The sequence below is a fragment of the Epinephelus moara genome, chromosome 12, assembly GCF_006386435.1.
Source record: "Epinephelus moara isolate mb chromosome 12, YSFRI_EMoa_1.0, whole genome shotgun sequence".
NCBI lineage: Eukaryota > Metazoa > Chordata > Actinopteri > Perciformes > Serranidae > Epinephelus > Epinephelus moara.
Window position 1 is genome coordinate 962,423 of NC_065517.1, and position 24,001 is coordinate 986,423.

General features: G+C 38.3%; 1 protein-coding gene across 22 annotated transcripts in view; it reads left to right on the forward strand.

Annotated features, from left to right (window-relative positions):
• The window catches only part of LOC126399070 (adhesion G protein-coupled receptor F5-like), a 155,030-nt gene that overhangs the window by 54,438 nt on the left and 76,591 nt on the right, over nucleotides 1-24,001 (forward strand). For 19 of the 22 annotated variants that reach the window (XM_050058838.1, XM_050058837.1, XM_050058840.1 and 16 more), the window contains 6 exons: nucleotides 13,620-13,790; nucleotides 15,986-16,027; nucleotides 16,142-16,303; nucleotides 16,421-16,585; nucleotides 17,504-17,539; nucleotides 17,787-17,852. In XM_050058838.1, coding sequence (XP_049914795.1) covers nucleotides 13,620-13,790; nucleotides 15,986-16,027; nucleotides 16,142-16,303; nucleotides 16,421-16,585; nucleotides 17,504-17,539; nucleotides 17,787-17,852 — 642 coding nt within the window. Of the gene's footprint in view, nucleotides 1-13,619; nucleotides 13,791-15,985; nucleotides 16,028-16,141; nucleotides 16,304-16,420; nucleotides 16,586-17,503; nucleotides 17,540-17,786; nucleotides 17,853-18,355; nucleotides 18,413-24,001 lie in introns of all 22 variants that reach the window. The other 3 variants (XM_050058824.1, XM_050058828.1, XM_050058833.1) reach the window with 2 other exon arrangements.

Below are 24,001 nucleotides of genomic sequence, written 5' to 3' on the forward strand. Positions count from 1 at the left end.
AATCGCAAGAGCGTGAGTGTCCATGTGCCGTCCAATAAAGCGCTGGCCACCTGGCACTCAATATGCTGCTGTAGTGGTTTGTTTCCCAGACATGTGAGTATCTTTGAGCAGTGAAAGTTATTATTTATTTCTTTTTACTTGTCAGCAGTGATTTGTTTTCCACAGAGCTCTACGTGCGAGCATTTTACTCGCATTTGCGACTAAAAATAGTTTTGTGCGAGCAAAATAAATCATTCAGCACGCTGTGCAAATACAGATTCAACCAGCAGCAGAAACAAAAGGTGAATCCTGTGGGTTGAACGGGGGTCACAGACAGGAATATGGCGGTCAAATAGCCTACGGCGGCTTCGTGGCGCAAGATAATGGCTTACCGGCGACAGAGAAGTCCGACTCCAGGTCCAGTAGCCTAATTTCCTCTTTCGTTGGCGTCATGACTGCCCAGTAGTACCTGGACAACCGAGCCGTGGCGGCACACAGGTATGTGGCGTGTCAGAGGAGAAACGAGCCGTTCACATTTCTGTCTTTGTGGCAGGTAACGGTCCACAAACCTCACTGCACTTTAGGGACTGTTCTTTACTTATGAAGGGACTGTTCTTTACTTGTCAGGGGAGGAGGGTGGCTGGTTGATTTTTATTTTATTTATTCATTTTATTTCAATCCCCCCTATGTTAATCACTTATTGATGCTGTTTTTGAAGTATGAATAAGTCAATAAGTAATTTATTCCATTGAAATATTATTGATGTATTATAGAGAAGTGATTTATCTTTTTATAAATGACAAAAGGCACATCTGCCTAATTTTTGCTGTGGTATCGTGATGCTACTCAGAACCATGATACTTTCACTGGTATCGTACCGTGGGTCCCAATTTTGGTACTGCGACAACACTAGATGTCACAACCATTCCATCTGGAGTTGCCCAGTGAGGCGGCTCGGGTGCCGCTTAAAAAAGTGTTCTCTCTTGGGAGTGGGGGAACACTGCTCTCTCAGAGGCCCAAAGTGTTCCCCTACTTCTAATTTTACAAATTAAGCACTGGGTGACACAATGAGCAAATGTTAGCTATATTAGGAGAGTTCAGCAGCATCAGATGCTCTTGTGTATGTGTGCCCAATTTTCATTAAATTTAGCACATTGTAAAGTCTGTTACATTATAGAAGCTTAGTGATTTTCAAATAACAGTCCCTCCAGGATGTGGAGATGTTGTGATCACAACAATTAACACAAATTCGGCCAATCCCTGTGAATACTATACAACCTTAAAACTTGGTCGAATCACTGCAGCTTTACTGCAAATTTGCGTGTTTACAGGTAAAATCTCATCAATCTCAATTATAGAGCTGTGTGCAGTGTATTGATTCGCTCAGCCCCTCTATCTCTCTGTTTCAGCATTGGCAGTATAAAAACAAAATCGGGGAGTGCAGCAAAATGCTGCCTACCTACTTTTGTTTATACAGAATGCGCCTTTTTCAGGGAAATGGGGGGCGTGAGCAAGTAATAAAACGTGTAGCTCAGCGTGTGACGTAAACAGTGACATGGGAGGGAAGCCGCGGCTGGTCCTTATGCAATTCTCTCGTAAGTTGGCCCATCCTTTACCGTTCCCATCATCTGACGGTTAATGGCCTCTTCGTTTGCCAGGGCAAGGAGGGCGTGCAATTCCTTGTCTCCTCAGTTCCTCATCTTTACAGTGTCTGTCAGGTTTGCGTTTCCCTCTTGCTACTCTGTTCGCTAATTCCTGCTATCAGCTGTTTCTTGTTTATCCACCACCAGTAGGTTGCACGTGCGCCGTCATCAACAGCTCCTCCCACCAGTCTTCAACAGCCTCTTCCGTTGCGGAAGGCCGCATTGGTCTTTTTAAATTAAAAGGGATCCGCCAATATGACTACCCTACGAGGCGGAAAATTGGGCACCTCGGATCAACTCGCCAATCCAGCTCTGTGTGCCTAAACGCACGCAGCTTGCCGACAAAACTGCCCAACATTCGCGGAAAATCTGGCAGTGTTAAAGGGGCTAGAGTCTCACACAGATACACACACACCCCCACGCACACACACACATGCACATGCACGCATATGAGGGGTGAAACGTATCAGCGAACACACACACACTGCATTCACTGCATACTTGATACGTGTACATTACATGTGCGACCATCACCGTGTACTTGCTTCGCATCCACTGCGTGTGCATTCACCGTGTACTTGTTACACATGCAATGCGCGTGCATTCACCATGTACTTGTTACACATGCAATGCGCGTGCAATGCCTGCACACGCCTAGACGTGTGATTATTAGACGTGTTTGCGTTTACACGTCATGTGATCGCAGGGGTCAAAAGTGTCAGCTCGAAGCAACAACGCGTAGTGTGACAGGTAGCATGTCATACGAAAATTATTATAAATTTCAACAGAATAAACTTGCCTGATTAACTGAAAACAATTATACAATAACGAAAAAAATAATAGCCTATCGGAAATATAAGTCAAGTCAAGTAAATTGATCATCTGAAAAAATTTTACTGCGCTGAGACTCACAGCCAGCAACTGACATATATATTTTCGATAGGCTAGGCAGAAGTGTCCCAAAATGCGTGTGACAGATCATCTGTTATTATACTTGCAGCTTTATATCAAGGAAAAAATGTGTCTCATGAAATTGTTTTATTTTTAATGTAAACTGTAAACGTATGTCTATTTAATGTTTAGAGTGATTCCAGCATATGGTAGTCTGAGTAGACTGTTAGCATTGTGACTGAAAATATTTCCCCATAATTTACATGGAGTATTAGATTTTTAAAAGGTATCAAACTATCTGAATGCATTGCAGAGTAGAGAGTTTCACCCTCCTGGTCACAGGTTGAGGTGGATTAAAATGAGGTGTGTTAATTCAGCACCAGGGCCAGCTCCACGGATTTATCATTAAACAGCGACCTGCTCCACCTCAATCTGTGATATCCACGGATTTGGATCATTCAATTTTAATTATTAATTAATAGCGTAATAGGGTACGGGCGGATTAAAACCAGCAGACTTCTGTGTTATACTTTCTCAAACTATAGGCTTTATTGTGTGTAGAACCATTCTCTACAGGTGGCGGCTGGCTTAATTCATCAATAATGCACTGAGAAAAATGGTTGAAGTCCAAAAAAGTAATTTATTACAAAAAAAGTCAACAAAACAGGTTTCAAAATTCAAATTATACTTTGTTCAAAAGAAATCTTCAATATGACACCTTATCGTTGGTTAATTGTCTGTCAAACATTTTTTTAAAGATGTGCACTCCACATACAGAAAGCACCGCACGGAGCGAGGTTTTTGAGCGTGCTCGGCTGTCAGTTATAACTGACAGGAGTGCAAATATAACACAAACACTTAAGATGTCATACTTTAAAACAAACTCTTAACTGGCCGGATCAACGAGATCCTCCACCAGGGCCTAGGCTTGTGGTGCTGGTCCGACAGTGCAGTGGAGGTTCCAGCACTGGAACACCGAGCGGCTGACAGCGTGACAGACGCCCGCGCACACAAAGCTGGAAAGCGGGAGGACACTCCTAATTCCCCGATCCTTAACTAACCTCCACCCTACACCCCGGGACTTCTCCACCTACGCTGGCTGTCTTCAACCCCCCCCCTTTGTGCAACAATAGGCTGCAATAATAGGAAGAATGTATTTTCATTCCACCTGCTTCTCGATCCGCATACACATCCACAGAGCCTCTGTTCAACACGGTGGTGGGGAGGGGGGGTTGAGGGAGAACAGGCTCTGATTGGAGGGAGAGCTAACCACGCCCACTTAGGAGACAGGAAGAGTAACCGTTTTCTTAACATTGGATAAGCCTACGGTGGGGTATCTCGCTTCATCCAATATCTCTGGTGACACGTAGCATCGCTATGCTAACTAGCTTGCTATGCTAATCAGACGTGCGGGCGTAGACACATAATGTAATCACAGGGGTCAAAAGTGTCAGCTCTGGAAGCAACAACGCGTCGTGTTACGGACGTGTGACACATAGCATCGCTATGCTAACTAGCTTGCTATGCTAATCAGACGTGCGTGCGTAGACACGTCATGTGATCACAGGGGTCAAAAGTGTCAGCTCTTGAAGCAAGAACGCGTCATGTTACGGACGTGTGACACGTATATATGTAGGCTATATAGGCTAGATCTACTGTATACATATATATATATACATATACATACATGTATGCTATAAGTGTAGCCTATATATATTTACACAGTATCTATCTATCTATCTATCTATCTATCTATCTATCTATCTGTCTATTTTCTTTCCTTGTTCAGGCACTATTTTTAACACTTCTACAACAGATCATTTGTTAGCCTATAATAATAGGATACTTGCAGCTTTATGTTGTTAATGAATTTAAGAAGAAAGCAGGAAAAGCTCGCACACTGATCAGAAAAATGGATTGTCCACTCCAGAGGTCGATCGATGTTAAGGTAGCATGTTTAATGGTCCATCAAAAATATATACAAAAATATATAACAAGTGCTACCATATTGTGAAAAACAAAAAGAAACAAAAGAAAACTGACCAGAAACGTTTCGGCTACACAGCCATCCTCAGTCTGCCTAAAGGGGCAAATCACACACCTGTGCTCTATTTGTAGATTGGGGGCAGAGTCAATCAGTGCATGGATCCATACATGTTCCAGGGCCACAAGTACAACTACACAAAGGATGATATCTAAAGCTATTATAGCATATTAAAGCATCATCAGATTACTAAGAGAAGAGGCCTGATTTTAGATCAACACTAACAGTTTTAAAACTAGCAATTACAAAATATATAGAAGGATAGAAAGACACATTTCTCATCCCTGATCATGGCAGACAACAAACACACACTACCCCAAGGGTTCTAAATGAAACAATTTAATACCATTTCTTCGTTTAAACCTTTTGGATGCAGAGTTTGGAGATAAAATATCCATTTACACTCTGCCTGTAAAAGAAGACATTCCATGTCACCTCCCCTATGTGGTATTTTAATCTGCTGGATAACACAGAAGGTGAGAGAGGAAACAGGGTGGTTAGCATCTCTGAAATGACGAGCAATAGAGGATTTTTCATCTACCCTCCTAATTGCATTTTTGTGTTCAATTATCCTTGTTTTTATTTGTCTTGTCGTTTTGTCAACATATTGGAGTCCACATGGACATGAAATTAGATATATGACGTTACGGCAGCAGTAGCTCAGTCCATAGGGACTTGGGTTGGGAACTGGAGGGTCGCCTGTTCAAGTCCCCGTCCGGACCAAAAATATGGAGCGTGGACTGGTAGCTGGAGAGGTGCCAGTTCACCTCCTGGGCACTGCCGAGGTGCCCCTGAGCAAGGCACCGAACCCCCCAACCGCTCAGAGCGCCTGTCATGGGCAGCCCACTCTGACATCTCTCCACTTAGTGCATGTATAGGTCCAGTTTGTGCATGTGTGTTCGGACCTGTGTGTAATTGACAAACAGAGTGAAAAAATTGAATTTCCCCTCGGGGATTAATAAAGTATATCAAATTAAAATTAAATTAAAAACTAGAACTGCATGTGAAAAACTGTCTTATATCACACTTTTTTGCCAGTAGTATGACTGACAAAAGTGCTAGTACACTTGTATGAATCTCTACACGCTGTACAAGAGCGACAAGGAAAAAAGCCTGTCATTTCAGTGAGTCGTCCCGATGCTGTGGGGGGTAAAAGAAAAAAAAAAGAAAAAAAGGACATTACTTTTTATTTGGAGAAAAACAATATGGACAGAAGAAATCTTTTATTTTTAAAGTTTCATATCCACAAAAGCAAGTGGACGGAAAGGAAACCCAATATACACCAGTTAAAATATGAACTGACCAATATGAAAGCCATCAGGACTTTGAATGTTTATGAAGCCGTAAAATCCTCTCTATAGCTTGAATGTACTCACGACTTTGTATATTTGTTTTTATTTATTTACATCCATGTTCATGAATTAAAATAAAATTGGAGGGAAAAAAACAGTTACACAATAATGAAAAGATATCCCGGCTGCCAGCATTTTCTGGTGAGATAGGCTATGTTAAACAGAAAGTAGTGGGGAAATTTCTGGAGGAACTCTAGAGGAAAGAGAAGTTGCAGAAGAGCAGGCTTCATTATTAAGCAGCTACAGTGGCAGTGGAATTAATGTAAGTGCATTAGAATGCTAGCAAATAGCTATTTTAAAATAAGAGCCTTCTAAAAAGTCAAATATGAGGTGTTTTCTCATATTTGACTTTAGGGTTGTTGGATACGACATGAAACTACTCCAGTTAGCTCAATCATGTTATAACTAAGACATCCGCTGGAAAAAACATTTTTTTCACAGACTGTTTATTGAGTTACAGACACCGCTAACGGCTAACAGCTAATGGTTAGCCCAGCTAATCTACGATAACCATGTTATTAATTACAAACAAAACGTGTACACAGAAATAGTAACGTTTGTTCGATCATTGTGTTTAAAGACTTTACAAACATCAGATTAGTCTAAACGGTGATATAGTGACGTGAAAAATGATATATAGCTAAACTCAACAAGGTAAACAACAAGGCGATTCCCATTTACAGTGGTCAAGAGCGCTGGACCGGAAGTGTTGCACAAAAAAACGGAAGCTGGCTGCGTTCTGTTTTGCCTCCATGTTTCCGTGAAAAATAAGGTGGATATATTATCCCGCTTATTACATGGCTAATTATCAGTTAAATAAATAATTTGAGACAGAATATTGATTAATTGTATGATTTTTATTGATTTATAAATTAAATCGGGAGGAGAGAAAAAAAAACGTCCGGCAACGGCTGAATCTCCTTGTCAGGGCAGCGTCCCTAACAACACTGGGCTACATAGCAACGGTCATTACACAGTAATATCAGACCTCTGAATGCCGTGACTGACCAATCAGAAAACAGCATTTAATAGAGCTGTGTAAATGCATATGCATGCATGCAATATATATATATATATATATATATATATATATATATATATGGGTCAAAGACGTGGCATGTCAATTCTGGGGCATAATTGTGTTCATGTTTGCAATGACATCTGCAAATATGGTAACAATGCTAAGCTTATTTACATTTTAACGCAAGAAATACTTTTGTCTCCATATTTGGATTTCCATAATGTCCTTCCTGGGTAACAGACTGTAGTGGCTATATATTACCATATTTTGATTTGGATAGTCATATGACAGACTGTTGCATCAGCCAGAAGATTCTGAAGGACCCCCAAAACACATTACAAGGTCAGAAAGTCTCTTAAAATGTTGATATTTTGACCTTTTCGGTCACTGGTGCGATATTTCCTCAAATCATGTGTCTTTCTGGATAACGCTAATAAAACATTTATGATGTTTATATATTCAAAAACTACCAATTTCATGTGAAATATGACATTGATGTGTTGAAGTTTAAGTTATAGTTTTCCACAGTAGGCCTAGTTAAAGCCTGATTATAAAGGGAAAATTGTTTTTTCGTCCTTTTTTCGTCTTGGATAGCGACATGTCCTCCCTGGATAACAAAGATCTTCTGTTACCCAGGACATGTCCTCTGTTATCCAGAGTGGACATGTTCATCAGTACAGATTTGTATTAGTATCTGTATCTTTTTAGGCATTGACTTGATATTGTTATATAATATAATATAATATAATATAATATAATATAATATAATATAATATAATAATATATAATAATATATAATATAATAATATATATTAATAACAATATTATGTATTTTTTTTTTTTTATGGCATTTTCTGTTATTTATCTTGAATTCATCTGATTCAATGAACACAGGCCATTATCATAGATTTTTGTGAAGTTATTGTCCAAAAATGAACCAATAATATGCTATAATCTAATATTTATGTTTTTAATAAGGTTTTAGTATAGTTTTTGATGTTTCAGGGTCAGTTTTGTTCTTCCAGATGCAGCTGTCTAATAAAGAGAGGCAGAGACTATACAGGGCCAGGAAAAATGCTGATCCACAAGCTAGGGCTGAGTGTCTTGAGGAAAAGAGAGCAAGGTATTGTGATTTAGTGAAGGCAGATCAGTAAAAAGGAAAAAAATATCAAAATAGATTTACACTCATTGCAAAAGGCTTAGATGTTTTAGTTAACCCTCCTGTTATGTTGTGGGTCAAACTGACCCGTTTCAAAGTTTAAGAACACAGAAAACATGTTATTAAGTTTTGGAGCATGAAACCGTTTCTGCTGGACTTGATTAGTGTAATGAACATGTCAATGAAAAATGACTACTGACACGGCAGTGATAATGGAGGAAGGGTAAAAATATCACATTTCTTGCAAATCGAGACACAAGAGAAGAGAATGACAGCCCAGGAGGCTCTGGAACATATCCTTGATCAGGATAGTGAAGTTTAGGAGGAATTGTTTGAAAATTAAGATGATCTTGAGATCAACTCTGATCATGATGAATTTTCAGATGATGAGAGTATTGTCCAACAACCATCAACTCCAAGAGAAACATTCATATCAAAAAATGGCCAAATAGAATATTGAATGCCTTAATTTTTGCCAGTGTACTAAAATAAATCAGTTTGAAAGTTTATTTTTTAATGAAAAACGAGTGAATTCTCATAAGTAAACCATGATCTGTAAGGGGTGAAACACTTGATTACATTAAATAATGATTACATTAATGTCAATTGAGCTAACGATAATGTTTATAGAGAAAAATATATTTACCTCTGCCAAGGAGGTTATGTTTTCACCGGCGTTGGTCTGTTTGTTAGTTTGTCTGTTTGTTTGTTTGTTTGTGTGCAAAATAACTGAAAAACTGATCAACGGATTTTGATTAGATTTTCAGGAAAGGTGGATAATGGGACAAGGAACAGATGATAAACTTTTGGTGGTGATCGGTTGAAGCAAAGTGGATAAAATAATAAAGTCTATGGTCTGACAGCCTCAGCAGCAATTAAGACGGTGAAAATAGCGCCATCTGGAGGCTGGAAAGCACGTCTTGTTCTACTTGCTAAATATTGTTGTAATTCTAAAGTTGAAATTAATGTTATGTGTTGGAAAAAAGAAAGTGAAAAATACAAAACAACATTATATTCTGTGTTGGTACAAAATAAAAATGAAATAAATACACCACAGTGTCTCCATGGTGAAGGCATATATAACCTAATAATGATAGAAATGCAAATAACCTAATTGTGATGCAGGGAATATTACTTACTTGGCGAAGGTCTGCAATCTCTGAGTGCTTTTCTAGCACTCAGATGGTTAAATATCCACCGGGTCAATTTGACCCGGGAACATCATTGCATTACTTGATAAATGAGTTACATTGTTGCATGAAATGAAAGATTAAAAAACATCTTTTCAGATCTTTAACAGCTGTCAGTCTCTTAGTATTATGTATGTTTGTTGAAAAAATGATGTTCTGAGACAGCCTTTAATGATAATTACTTTGAAATCTTGCAGTATGTCATTCCTGGCTAACAGCATGTCATTCCGGGTAACAATGACACAGTCAAGTAATTTAACCCAGATTTTCATGTTATATTACTCAATCATGTTTCTTGAGTTGAGGATACAATAACAACCCTTTTACCTTTACTATAAAACATTTTAAGACATTTTCCATCTTTTTTCTCTTTTTGGCATGGAACATTGTGTGATCAACAGCAACTAATGAACCCATTTCAGTATAAATATCCAAATATATTACATTAATTGTGATGAAAATGTTGTTTTCTGAGCAGTAATTGTTTGTTGAGCTCTAACTATAGTTATGTATAAACTTTTATATGCCAACAATGGTAGACATTTTAATTAATTTTCAATTCCATTCCAGGAAGGACATTTTCCATGGGATTATCCATATGATTGACTGAAAAATGTTAATTGCATTTTTAAAATCAATTATTTTTGTTGAGTTGTATACAGAACACTCTAATAAAGATAGAAAGTGCCTAAATTGGCATTTTTAGCCAATTTGATTTATTTTCAATTTTCAAATCCTTATTCGTCTTTGACCCACATATATATATATGTATATATATATATATATATATAATACAGTATATATGTAGCCTATATGTATATATGTGTCACATGTCCGTAACACGACGTGTTGTTGCTTCCAGAGCTGACACTTTTGACCCCTGTGATCACATGACGTGTCTACGCACGCACGTCTGACTAGCATAGCAAGCTAGTTAGCATAGCGATACTACGTGTCACACGTCCGTAACACGACGCGTTGTTGCTTCCAGAGCTGACACTTTTGACCCCTGTGATCACATGATGTGTCTACGCACGCACGTCTGATTAGCATAGCCAGCTAGTTAGCATAGCGATGCTACTGCTCCTGGGTCGACCCGAAAAATAGTTTCCCTGCACCATGTTTGAGGAATTTCTAATCACCGTCTAACATGTATTCATATTGCAGGCTAATGAACTGGGGTTGAGCGGACCGGTTGCCATGGCGACAAGTAATCAAAGACAATGCGTTCACCTGTGGATCTGACAGAGACTCTGGACTGATCATACACAGCTGGACTTGATTGCAGGGCACAAACTGAGAAAGGAGATCCGAGCGAGCGACAGTTTGGCTCTGGGAATAAACAGTAAAATTTTAGAGAATAATTCCAGGGGGGGACAAGGAAAAAAAGTTGTAGCCTGTCTTTTAAACAGCATCTTTTAGCCTACCGCAATTTGACGCTTTAATCTTCTCTCTGTCTCCCTGTGTGAATATTTATGCTATTAAGTAAAAGGAGAAAACATGTCTGTCATTGTTTAATAGCAGCAAAACAATAAGGCTTCATTCATCAAAGACAGAAACTCGATCTCTCTCCTCTCCCTCTTTTTTTCCCTGGCTCAGGTGTGTGGAATGGATCCTTCATCTCTGGCTGGCTGCAGGAGCAAATCGTTTTTTTTTGTTTCGTTTTTTTTTTTATCGGCAGTGAGATCATAACTTTAAAAAATGTTTGAAAGAAAAGTAACCAAAGAAAATGTGTAATACTGAATATTTCGTTTGTTTACAAGGTATTTTGAATTTTGAAACCTGTTTTATTGACCTGTTCGTAATAAATTACTTTTTTTGGACTTTTTGGAAATTGTATGAAATTGCTCCAGTGCGTTAACCAATCTTTGTGCATAATCACACAGCCTGATATGCCCTGCAAACACAGTGGGACTATTTTCTGAAAGCACAGAGCAAAGAAATGTCTTTTTTTTCTCCCCTGGTCTGCTGTCAGCAGCAGCGGTGGCTGCAGCAGGGATTTCAGCACAACGGACAGCGCGCATACAAAGACTTGACTAGTGTCTCCTTTAAATGTGTTCGCTGCTAGAGAAATTATACGTAATAAATGAAAACAGTGACATTTTCAGTAAAAAAACAATGAGTTGAACGTTCATTTCAAGCTTTTGTAGTACAACGAATTTCAGAATTGTGCGAGTGACGGAGAGCGGGCGGCAGTGTTTAATGCAGGAAACTCGATATGGACTTGAAAATCAATTTCGGAGTGGGGGTTTCGGAACAGTCAAATTCGCAAAAGGGCAAAATGCAAAAAAATGTTAATGAAAACACAACTATTGATTAAAAACATACAGATGGAGGTTTGCAGCATTTAGGATCCAATTCAGTGTGAAGGACATAGGCTGTATATTCACAATTAGGCTGTTGTAGCCTATATAGGCTATTATCTTAGTTAAATATTTTTAAACCACAGCCAGACATCGAGGGTGGTCAGTAGCTCTGATTTGTGAGGATAAAATGAAAATTTTAAAAAATCATGCGTGTGTATATGCAGGCGTATGTCTGCTGCGACTTGATTCATTTATTCATTTCACTCTTGCGAAGCACACACACACACACCTGCCTGCGCGTGTAAACGATGGAGACAGACAGTTTGCCAAAGTAATTTGACGCGTTCAGGTGTTAATGATGTGTACATGCACTATGTGTGTGCGAGATTCGCATGCATACAGGTGTAGTATATGTGTAGCGTTTGTAACGCGCTGTGCACACGTACTGATAAGACGTGTGAGCGCGTCATGTGAGTGGAGCGCACAACGCCTGCGCGTCATGTAGCGGGCGTGTGTGTAACACTCGCGTCTCCATAGTAACCCTATGTAAAATGTAGGCGTGCGCTCATGCGGTTTGATTAGATCTGATGTGTCCTAAGTAGGCGCAAGTGACACGTTGTAGTGTGGTTGGGTGAAACGTTTGACCCCTCATAGCACGCACGCACGCATGTGCGGGCGCGCACACACACACACACACAGTGACAGAGCTAACTGTTAGCATTACAGGGCTAACCTTACCCAACAGTTATTAACATGTTTACCAAAATAGTTGAGCTGCTTCATTATCGATGAGAGATTACTGGCTCTGTGTCAGATGTTTTATTGCTGCTGCAGGGCTTCTTTTCAAGAAGCTTAATATGATGAGTAGGGATTGGATCACGTTGTGCTGTGTAAGCTTGTGCTAACTGGGCAGAGAGAGCAGCAGGAGAGCCTCTCAAGGAGACGGTCTTTCAGTGCTGCCTTGAAAGGCATCAACAGGTGATCTTTGGCAATCAGCTGTTGCTGACAGTATCACAACATATTTTTGCAAAATCCGCTTGCCCCCACAATTTAATCACACAAAAAAAAATACACCTAGAAACATGAGAAATTGCATTGCAATTATTTTTTTTAGAAAACCTGCTGCGAAATCAGGCATTTCAGGTAACAACAAATCCAGAGACAGTCTGTGAAATCCTGGGGGGACAGAAATATTAGTACACATCAACAAAATCATTGGTATGTACATTACATATTTACAAATTTCGGCCTTAGCACATTACTCATCACTCAACGCACATTTATATCTAAGCCCTATTTGTACAGGATTGTATTACCTGGGGACCGCTACGAATTTTTAATAATTGCAGAGGCTGTCTGTGACCTTTATCCCAGGCAAATCTGGCATGTCTGTAATTTGTTAAGTAGAAATTCCACTACAAATTTCCTTTTTAGATTACTGTTTGTTCCATGCAAATTGGCATCTCTGTAAATACTTTGAGTTGTATTAGTTTTTTTTTTTTCAGTGCCTCTTTCCCACATCATTTCCAGTGTTGCACTGAATTCTGTGATGTGCCAGATTCTGTGACCCAGCTCCTAACCCCTAACCCTAGCCACTAAACAACTCAGAAAACTCAGAAAAAAAAAAAAAAAAAAAAAAAGTTTTAAGAATCTGACGGGCCACAGATGATGGTGTTACAACAGCAGAAAATTATGGAGGCTACTTTGGCAAATGTTTAATTGAATAAATTAATTTAAATTGGATAGTAAAATTTAAAACAAAAAAAAGTTTTGAGAAGCTCATGAGATGGATGACATGTAACATGGTGTGGCAGAATTAGTTCTGTTTGTTTAACCCACATTAAAAAAGATAAAAAGGAAGCTAACACTATAGATGCTGTGTAGAGTTTCTGTGTTGTGTTAGAGTGGAGTTATAAATGACTGTGCGAGTCACATCGGGGGGATGATGTCAGTAAAGTCCCTTGGCAATTCTAGTCATGTGGCTTTAGAAATGTGTTGTGCACATTTTAACACAATGTATATGATTATTTCCAGTTTGCTCTCTGAGCAGTGGTGGTTACCAGTGCAGTTGTGAGGACCAGTATCGTTGGTCATGTGACCAGTGTTTCCTGTATGGATCCTGTGACAACATCACTGATGACACATGTGGATGTATCAGTGCCATTCCTCCTGATGGACAATACTGCCAGCCTGCTAATCAGCACAGTAAGTTGTTTTCTAGTAATTATAGCATTGGAGGCAACATGTGATGTGCCTTACTGTAGAATCCATAGATATTGAAACACAGATGCCTCATTGCCCTCTGGATCATACGTCAGCAGTGCCACCACATTTAAGAGTGCAAGACTTCCCTGTAAACAAATGCCAGTACACATGGGAGCTGCAGTTTTTCTGGATAAAAAGCACTGTAACATTTATATTTTCCAACCGATTTCAGTGAGTCATTTTTATTTTCACGGGTGTATGATCTATATGCAGTAAAGAACAAAGTTTGCTAGTTTATTATAATCTCAATATTTATGCTAAAATGACTGCTGGAGGCTCAGAAGAGAAGTGTATGTTAGGCTTAGATGAACTAAATTACTTATGTGGTGTAAAATAATTCCTTGTCATGAGGAATTGTAAAAACACAGTGTGTCAAGCATGAATCTGGTTTATTTTCCTCAGTGAATACTTGTGGAGACATCCCTATATAAAATAATCTAATGTGGATAGACAATTTATCAAGTTGCTACCGTGCTAGCTGGCTAAAACTGTCTGCCTATTAAATCCTTGATCATAACAAAATATGAATATAGTAATGTGGAATAAACTGTAGCGTCCTGAATGAACAGTCCCAGACTTCTCAGACTCTTTTAGCAACTTACCACTCAGAGGGAACTCATTCAGTGACTCCTTTGGCAGCAGCATGGCATCTCTCCCTCACTCTCTTGCCGTGCGCACACAGGAGTCGGTGTCGTCCAGTGATTTTGTCATAAACCTTTGGTAATGTAAGCTTATGCAATGCTCACAGGTTGACAAAAACAGCATGTGCAATAGTTATCATAGCATAACAGCCTTTCAAAAAAAAGAAATAGGTCTGTTTGTGTGTGTGAGTGGGTCTGATGGTCAACATTAAATGACATAGGTTACAGCAGGATGATTACTGGAGAAAAGGCACAGCACAAAGCTCAGTCATTTAGGATTCCTTCATAAGAGAAGGAAATTGTTTGTTGATTTATGTATATATGTAGGCCAGAGTTTTTTTTGTATTTGGTACCTGTTTAAATTTTTAATATGTGGAAAATTTCCCTGATCGGGATGATCTGATACATCACAACATCAGTGGAATTTCATTCCAGAGGGAAGACAGATAAGTGATTAAAGCCAAGTGTATCACTTCCAAGTTTGATATTTAATTTGTTTTCTGATTCACGAGTTACAAATCTGAACAACAAAAGAAAACACACAACCTTCTTCATTTTTTAGACAGATTTTTCTCTTCACATTATGTTATTTTGCTCATGAACTTTAATTATGGACACAATTAAAGTCAGAGAGTTTTTCTGTCAGCAAGAAAAACATTTTATATCATGGACCGTCATTTTCATTCAGTCACACTGAGGCTGATCATTCCTAAACATCAGGGTTGATGAGTTACAGAATTTTAATTTTCCCTGAAACATTTGGCCTAATAATTTCCAGTGTTCAAAGGACATCGTGATCATATTCTGGGTTACTAAATAATGCATTCACAATCAGAATATCAGTAAATACAGATGCAAATGATGAAAAGGCCAAAATCCCATAAACATATTCTGTGACTCTGAGCAGGACACAGTGCATATTTTGAATACAGAACGCAGGTTGTTGTTCATGTGCAGGTGATTGTTAGATGGAGAGAAAACACTGATGCTCTGCTACTGTTAATCGGATCTGTATCTTTATTATATATGTATATATAAAATTATATGTGCACACACAAACTCCATTAAAAGTTTCTATAGCTGTTAAAAAAGCCTCCTGACAGCTGATCCAGCTGTAATCGCTGCCGCTGTCATCAGAAATAGACGTCGCTTTACGTGACGCTTCAGGTGACGCTTCAGGTGAAAGGACATCTCATTTCTCCAAAGACATATTTCCACGTTTCTTCTCTCCTCACGTCTCATCCTCGCATCTCTCCCCCGTGTCTTACGAGGGGGGAGCTAAGATGTGAGGAAGAGACGCAAGTGAGGGAAATGTGGATACAAGATCGGGTATTGGGTTAACCCCATATTTTCAAATGTAACATGCAGAAAAATACAGGAAGCTGTATTCAAGCTATTACAGTGTGGAACATATTGTTACAGTGGTAATTATCTTAGAAGTGTTATTCTCTTTATTTGAATTTATTCAACAGTGTTTTCTCTTCCTGCATACAGACTTTACAGCTTGTCCTCTTACAACAACTCCATCACCAACAGGTAAGACTGAAAAGACAGTATTTTAATTTTGAAAATGTAAAAAAACAAGCACAGTACAGATTGCAAGTTATACTGCAACTGTAGTAAATTTATGAATCTTTCTTTTGAATTCAGCCTCTGCAGCTCCTCCAGTTATTTATGAATACATCATTTCTGTTGAGCTGAACATCTCAGATGTCACACTAATAAATCAACTCAGGACCATACTGAGAAATATCAGTTACCCTGTCAGCATCAACAACCAAATACAAATCCATGATGTCAACATCACTACAGGTAACAACAGTAACAAATCCATAGAATTAATTAGCATGCACTGAAAATCATAGCACATTATGTTAACACATTTATATGCTAATATGTCTGATTGATTTCTTTTCATTTTCTGTGTAGTTTGTTACCCAAATGGTAAAACATTCCAGTGCAAATGTGAAGAACAGTATCGTTGGCCCTGTCAGATGTGCTCTACTTTTGGCAACTGTGATGATATAATTGACAATACTTGTGAATGCATCAATGCCATTCCTCCATATGGGCTTTATTGCCAGACAGTGTCCGGTAGGAACTGACCTCTTTTGAATTCCTTTTGTTTGGTATACATTTGTAATTTATTCTTTCTATTTGGGTTCAGTAGGACCTGATAAGTATAAATAACTTGACATTATCTCTGAAGACTAAGGAGTATTTGAAAAAATGATGTCCTCATATGTGGACATTGGATTGCTTTTTAAAAGTCACAAGTGTATAATCAAGTGTCAACCTATTTTTTTTTTTTGTCAATTTCTGAACAAAATTACAAACAATGCAACATTTGTTCACTGTTGAGTAACTTTACAGGTTAGAGGTCAAGTCCAAGTTAAAATCTAAAACTGTTCAAACTGTTCATTTCATTGCCTGAACATGGCTGTGCCATAGCAAAATTGCAAATAATGTAACATATCTAAAAGCCTTGTGACTTGTTCATTTCATAACTCGTAGGAATTTTCCTTGCTCCACATGCCAAGCTAAAATGCTGCAGTAATACAATAATAAAGTCCCAATGTCCTTAAACAAGATGATAATTAAGTTACAATGTCCCAAAACAAGAACTTCCAAATTATCAGTGTCTTAGCTTGTTACTATTACTATTACTACAACTGGTAAAATTTGTGTGCCATATTAAACTACAGACATTATTAAACATAAATAAACAAGCTCAAACATTAAAATTGGATCAGGTTTTGTGATAGGATTGGCTGTATGCTGACTTGGCAGATATGGCTGCCATCTTTTTACATGGATTATTGTATTGTGGTCTCACTACCATTAGATGGCATATAAAAGGGGTCTGAGTTAAGTGGAATAAAGTATGAAGTGCAGAAAACACATAATGTTATGTCCTTGTATGAGGACACAGGGTGACAGGAGATAAAGATTTGAGCACTACTGTTTGTTTCAGAAATTAATCTCTGTTTTTTTTTGTTTTTTTTCAAACAGATCTCTTTATTTGCCCATCACCAAATCCTCCAAATGGTATGAAATACCAATGCATTTTTCAAACTTGTATAAATTGTAAAGTATTTATTGTATACCACACTAAATGGAAATACCGTAATGTTTTGGTGCCCCTTTTCTACCTCTTTTCCCAACCTGTCACTTACTCATTCTGTTTCATCAAGCTTCTGATATGTGATCTGAGTCAGGAGAGCTAAAGTTCACAGTATTTTTGCTGTTTCAGCAAACAACGGTTTGTTTTCGTTTTGTATTTCTAAAATCACAGGTACAACAACTGTTGCACCAACACAGAACCCTACAATCTTAACACCAACCCCTACAGTCATAACTGGTAAGTATTGACTCTGACTTCAGTTTTTCAGTTAGCGATAAAGATCTTGCTAGATCATGTTACTACAACATCTACAACTACCACAACAACAAATGTGAACAGTTCAGTAACAAAAGGGTTAACCTTGTACTGTACAAGCTAACACTTCAGATAACACCAGTGTATGCACATCTGTAGTGCTATCATCACCTCCGATGCATGGCACTGCAAATAATAGAGCAATAGTGGAATCCATAGTATATGAGTACTCCATAGCGTATGAGTAGTCCATTAAATTGATTGTAACAAACTGATATTTAAAGACTCAACACCTTTTGTTACAACAGATCTAATCGCCACAACAGCTATAAACACTTTAATAAGTGATTTGTTATCATTGTTGTGATGCCATTCATTGCTCTAACAATAACAGCATGTAGCAAAAACATAAAAGCCTTATGATTAGTGTTTCATGGTTTAGTCATTTATCTTATGTAACACATGGTCATAAATTGCCTTTTCAGACACAACACTGATTTATACAACAAACTTGAACACAACACCTGTGACTGTAGTGACCAGTAAGTACTTACAGATAAGGTATGAGTAACACTTCAGATTCAACACCTGTTACTACAACATTTTTGTCAAATTTTTTGTTTAACAATCTCTAAATTAAATTGTTAGACTGGTCACCTACAATAACAGTATACTACATATCTGAACACTATGACTCTTCAAACTACAGCAAGACAAAATTGAACTGAAACAATTCAATGTAGTAGTTATTTGTTTTCTTTATTGGCCTATATATATATACATATATATATATATATATATCCTGTTGCCTGACAGGCCATGTCCCCACAGTATTAACCTGGGGCCATTAATTGCATGGTGTCCCTATGAGATGCTGCCTTTTTTTTTTTTTTTCAAAAATGGTTAACAGGTCAGGCTTTGTACGATATGTTTCCCAGACTTACAGTAGTTGCTGGAACTTGAAGAAAATTTCCTGCCCACCTAGTTGTCAGTAGTTAATATTTCAATAATTTTAACAACGTAAATGCTGATATTAAATTTCACCTTTGGAGTTCAAGAAAAAAAATACACTGTCAATAATAATAACAATATATCAGAAATGTTGTGTACTAGTTTCTTCCAGGTCATCATTGAAGTAAGGCTATATGAAGTTTACCCTGAGTAAAATATACCAACATGATCTCATCCTATTTTGTCATATTTTGACAACTGGACAGTGGCAGCCTTTTGCATTGTATCTTGACACGGATCTTGATGCACAAAGGGTTGATGGTAAATCAGGAGTCAACTCACCTGATTACAGTCAACATCACTAACAACTCACATGACTAATGAGCGACTAATGACTCAAGTGACTGATTAACAAGTGACTAAAGACTCATATGACTAAGCTAACTGATTAATGACTTCCGGTTTAGGCGTCATGGTGTAGAGACACGCCGAGTCTCGCTCCCGCAACTGACTCTTTAAAAACTAAGTAACTTCAGTTTTGTTACATACAGAGCAGACTTAATCACTTTAAGTGATACACTGACGAAACATCAATCAATCAATCAATCAATTTTATTTATAAAGCCCAATATCACAAATCACAATTTGCCTCACAGGGCTTTACAGCATACGACATCCCTCTGGCCAGCTATATCACTCTTCATTCTCAAGTAAGGCCCGGGGGACTGCAATTCTTATCCATAAATCAGTCCCACTTTCTGTGTCTAAAGTCATATCTGACCCTAATGGTCATTGTATTATTATTACAGGGAAGATCTCAAATACTAATTTGATTTTAGCTAATGTGTACGGTCCAAACTTTCTTTTCTCCATCCCTGATCTGAACTCCTCTCAGCTCATTCTCGGAGGCAATTTTAACTGTTGCCTTGACCCTGTACTTGATCGGTCATCTAACAAGCCACTTACTCAGTCGAAATCATCTAAAATCATTCAACTGTTTATGGAACAATATGCGATTTCAGATGTCTGGCGTTTTTTTAATTCAAGCAGTAAGCAGTTCTCTTTTTTTTCTCCTGTTCATGGTACCTTTTCTCAAATTGATTTCTTTCTTATCGATAATAAATTACTTCCATCTGTCACATCATGTTCTTACAGTCCCATTGTAATATCAGACCATGCGACAGTTACAGTTGACATCTCCCTCACTGGCAGGTCCCTGTCACGATCTCCTTGGCGATTCAATTCGCTACTACTTACAACCCTGATTTTATTAAAACCATCAAAAACTGCATTGATTTTTTTATTTCCACCAATGTTAACTCAGATGTATCCGCAGCAACAATTTGGGAAACCTGCAAAGCCTATCTACGGGGAGAAACTATATCTTATTCTGCCCAACAGGTAAAGATAAATAGGGAAAAAAATAAATGTCTCAGATCTGCAGGCAAGATGTGCAGAAAATCCTAACTCGGATTTACTTAAAGAACTGCTCACAAAAAAGGCTGAGCTTGACATCTTGGCTTCAAACGTGGCTACTAATTTGCTGCTAAAAACATGCCATAATCATTATGAGTTTGGAGATAAACCAAGCAAATTACTACCTCACCAAATTCAACAGTTTTCTTTATCATCACATATCACTCAAATTAACACCACAGACGGAGTAACCATTAACCCTCAGTCCATCAATAATCAATTCAGGGACTTTTATGCGTTGTTATATACCTCCGAGGGTTCGTCTGATGAGTCACAATTTGAAAACTTTTTCAGATCTTTAACTGTCCCTACCATTGATTCTGAAATATCCAGGAATCTGGATGAGCCCTTCACAATAGGTGACGTCAAAAATGCTATCATGGCGATGCCGAACGGAAAATCTCCAGGCCCTGACAGCTTTCCTGCCGAATTTTAAAGACCTTTGTTGATAAATTATCACCTCTGTTGTTAAACATGTTCAACGAATCGCTCGAGCTTGGTATTCTTCCCCCAACATTACGCCAGGCTACCATTTCTCTTATATTAAAGAAGGACAAAGATCCTTTATCCTGCAGTAACTATCGCCCCATTTCTTTGCTTTGTGCGGACGTTAAGGTATTAGCTAAAATGCTAGCAAGGCGTCTAGAATCTGTTCTACCAAGTATTATTTCCATTGATCAAATGGGTTTTGTTAAAGACAGACACTCATTTCACAATGTTAGACGGCTTTTTGATATTCTGTACTCACCACCCTCTCGCGACACTCGATTGGGTGGAATGGCCGTATTTGTTTTACACTTTGAGGAAATTCGGTTTTAGTCACAAATTCATTTCATGGATCAAACTTTTATATACATGCCCCTTAGCTTCCATCCACACAAACAATGATTATTCCAATTACTTTTCTCTCAGACGTGGAGCTTGACAAGGCTGCCCCCTCTCCCCTCTACTGTTTGCCATTGCCATCGAACCGCTGGTGGTGGCTCTTCGATCTAGCCAGATGCAGGGCATCTCAAGGGGAGGCATAGAACACAAACTGTCCTTGTACGCTGACGACCCTCTTTTGTTTATCTCTGACCCAGACAGGTCTATTCCTACTGTGACAGCCTTGCTGAAGGAGTTTGGGCAAATTTCAGGCTATAAGTTAAACTTTCAGAAAAGAGAACTTATGCCCATTAATACTGCAGCTACAATCTACCCCCTCTTGATGTTGCCGTTTAAAATTAATCTAGAAAATTTTAAATATTTAGGCATTTGGGTAACTAAATACCATACAGAATTGTTTAAATGTAATTACACCCCTCTGCTTACCCGATTGACTCAAGATTTTCATCACTGGTCTCTCTTGCCTTTATCTCTGGCTGGGAGAATAAACTGTGTTAAAATGAATGTGCTCCCTAAACTTCTCCATCTTTTTCAATGTATACCCGTTTTTATTCCAAAACAATTTTTTCGTTCACTAGATAGCTCTATCTCTCAGTTCATATGGAATAAAAAAAATCCTAGAATCCGGAAAGATATTCTACAAAAATCCAAAGAAATGGGTGGACTAGCACTACCAAACTTTTTATTTTACTACTGGGCTGCAAATATTCGTACTATTTTACACTGGCACTCCATTAATAACCAACCTCCACCTTGGGTACAGATTGAAGAAGCCTCATGTAGCTCCTCTTTAAAATATCTCTTGTGTCTTCCTCTGTCAAGTCCACCACTAAAACACTCCAATAATATTGTGGTTAAAAACTGTCTTAAGCTCTGGACTCAATTCAAACACCATTTTGGTATTCAGTCGATACCTCTTTTATCCCTGATACATTCCAATCCTATGTTCCTTCCTTCTGTTACCGACACGGCTTTCAAAGCACTGGCAGAACATGGGATCACCTCGTTTAAGCATTTTTATATTGATGGAACATTTGCATCTTATGATCAGTTAGCTCATGTATTTAATTTAACAAGAATTCCCTTTTTCAAATACCTTCAAATCCGTGACTTTGCTCGTACACATTTCTCTGGGTTCCCCACAATTCCTTCTTCTAATCTGGTCGATACTGTTTTTAAAATTAACCCTCATCAGAAAGGTACCATTTCAAAACTATATAACACTCTCTTACTGTACCAAACTTCAGCCTCTGATAAGCTACAAACTTGGTCTGAAGAACTCAATATGGCGATGGAGACGTATACATGGCAGTCTATCCTGAAACGTGTTCATTCATCTTCTATCTGTGCCCGTCATGGAGTAATACAATGTAAAGTAGTCCATAGAGCCCACTGGTCCAAAAGCAAACTTGCTCGAATCTTTCCTGGCTCTGACCCAAACTGCGACAAATGTCATCTAGGACCGGCTAATCTTACCCACATGTTCTGGCCCTGCCCCACTCTCATTCATTCTGGAAATCCGCGTTTGATTCACTTTCCGCCATTACATCAGCCAATATTCACCCGTCACCCTTACTCGGCCTGTTTGGTGTTTTAACTACTGACCATTCATTGCCCTCTTATTTTGTTGAACTGCTAGCTTTTCTTACACTGCTTGCGAGGCGTGTTATTCTAAGACATTGGAAAAGCCCTCATCCTCCATCTCACACCCATTGGGTAAAAGATGCCATATCGTTTGTGAAATTAGAGAAAATTAAACATACGATTAGAGGCTCCGACATAAAATTTGAAAAAATCTGTTTGGGGCTGTTTTTTTCTGTTTGTCTGTCTTCTTGTTTTTGTTTGTTTTTTCTTGTTTTCTTTTTCTTAATTTTATTACTCTTTATTTGAAGAGGAAGTGTTTTCACACACTGTGTGCATTAGTTGGTGCAATCTGAACGATGCTAACAGAGCTTTTTGTGATCTTGTTGTCTGTGTCTTGACAGATTTAGGAGAGGAACCTCTTCTGGTCATTCCCCTCCTTTTTTTTAATTTTTATTTTTTTCTTTCCGGTTTTCTCCTTTTTTTTTTAAACAGAGAACCGTAAAGAGGCTTGAATATATGTGGACATTGATCTCTGTCCGCAGTACCTCTGATGATCCACTGAAATGTACTCTTTCCAAATTTTTCTTACGCCATTCTTGTTGTACTAAGAAAAAGGGAAAAAAAAGTCAGCTTCTCTATACAACTATATACATGCCATACATATGTGTGTGAAAATGCTATAAATAAATCAGATATAAATTTTTTTTTAAAAAAAGCTAAATGACTAATAAGTGGGAAGTCGCAGGCGGGTGCCATCTTGGCATCTAGTATCTAGGTATTATTACAAATATATGCTAACAACTGACTATTCGCTAAATCCCGCCCCCAGATGCAAACTGGCCAATCTTAACGTAGCAGCAGGCCGGCTCAGAACAGGGTCCTACAACAACATAGCTATGCTTCATTGACTCTAATGCAGTGTTTCAGATTTCCTTCATTTTCAGGCTGGTTTTGTGGATTTCGAGCTATATGTTGTGCCTGGGGCACGTGTATTAATGATACTCTTTACCTGGAGAGGTTGGAAAGAGATACAGTGGTGTGAAAAAGTGTTTGCCCCCTTCCTGATTTCTTACTTTTTTGCATGTTTTCCACACTTAAATGTTTCAGATCATCAAACAAATTTAAACATTAGTCAAAGATAACACAAGTAAACACAAAATGCAGTTTTTAAATGAAGGGTTTTATTAATGAGGAAGAAAAAAATCCAAAGCTACATGGCCCTGTGTGAAAAAGTG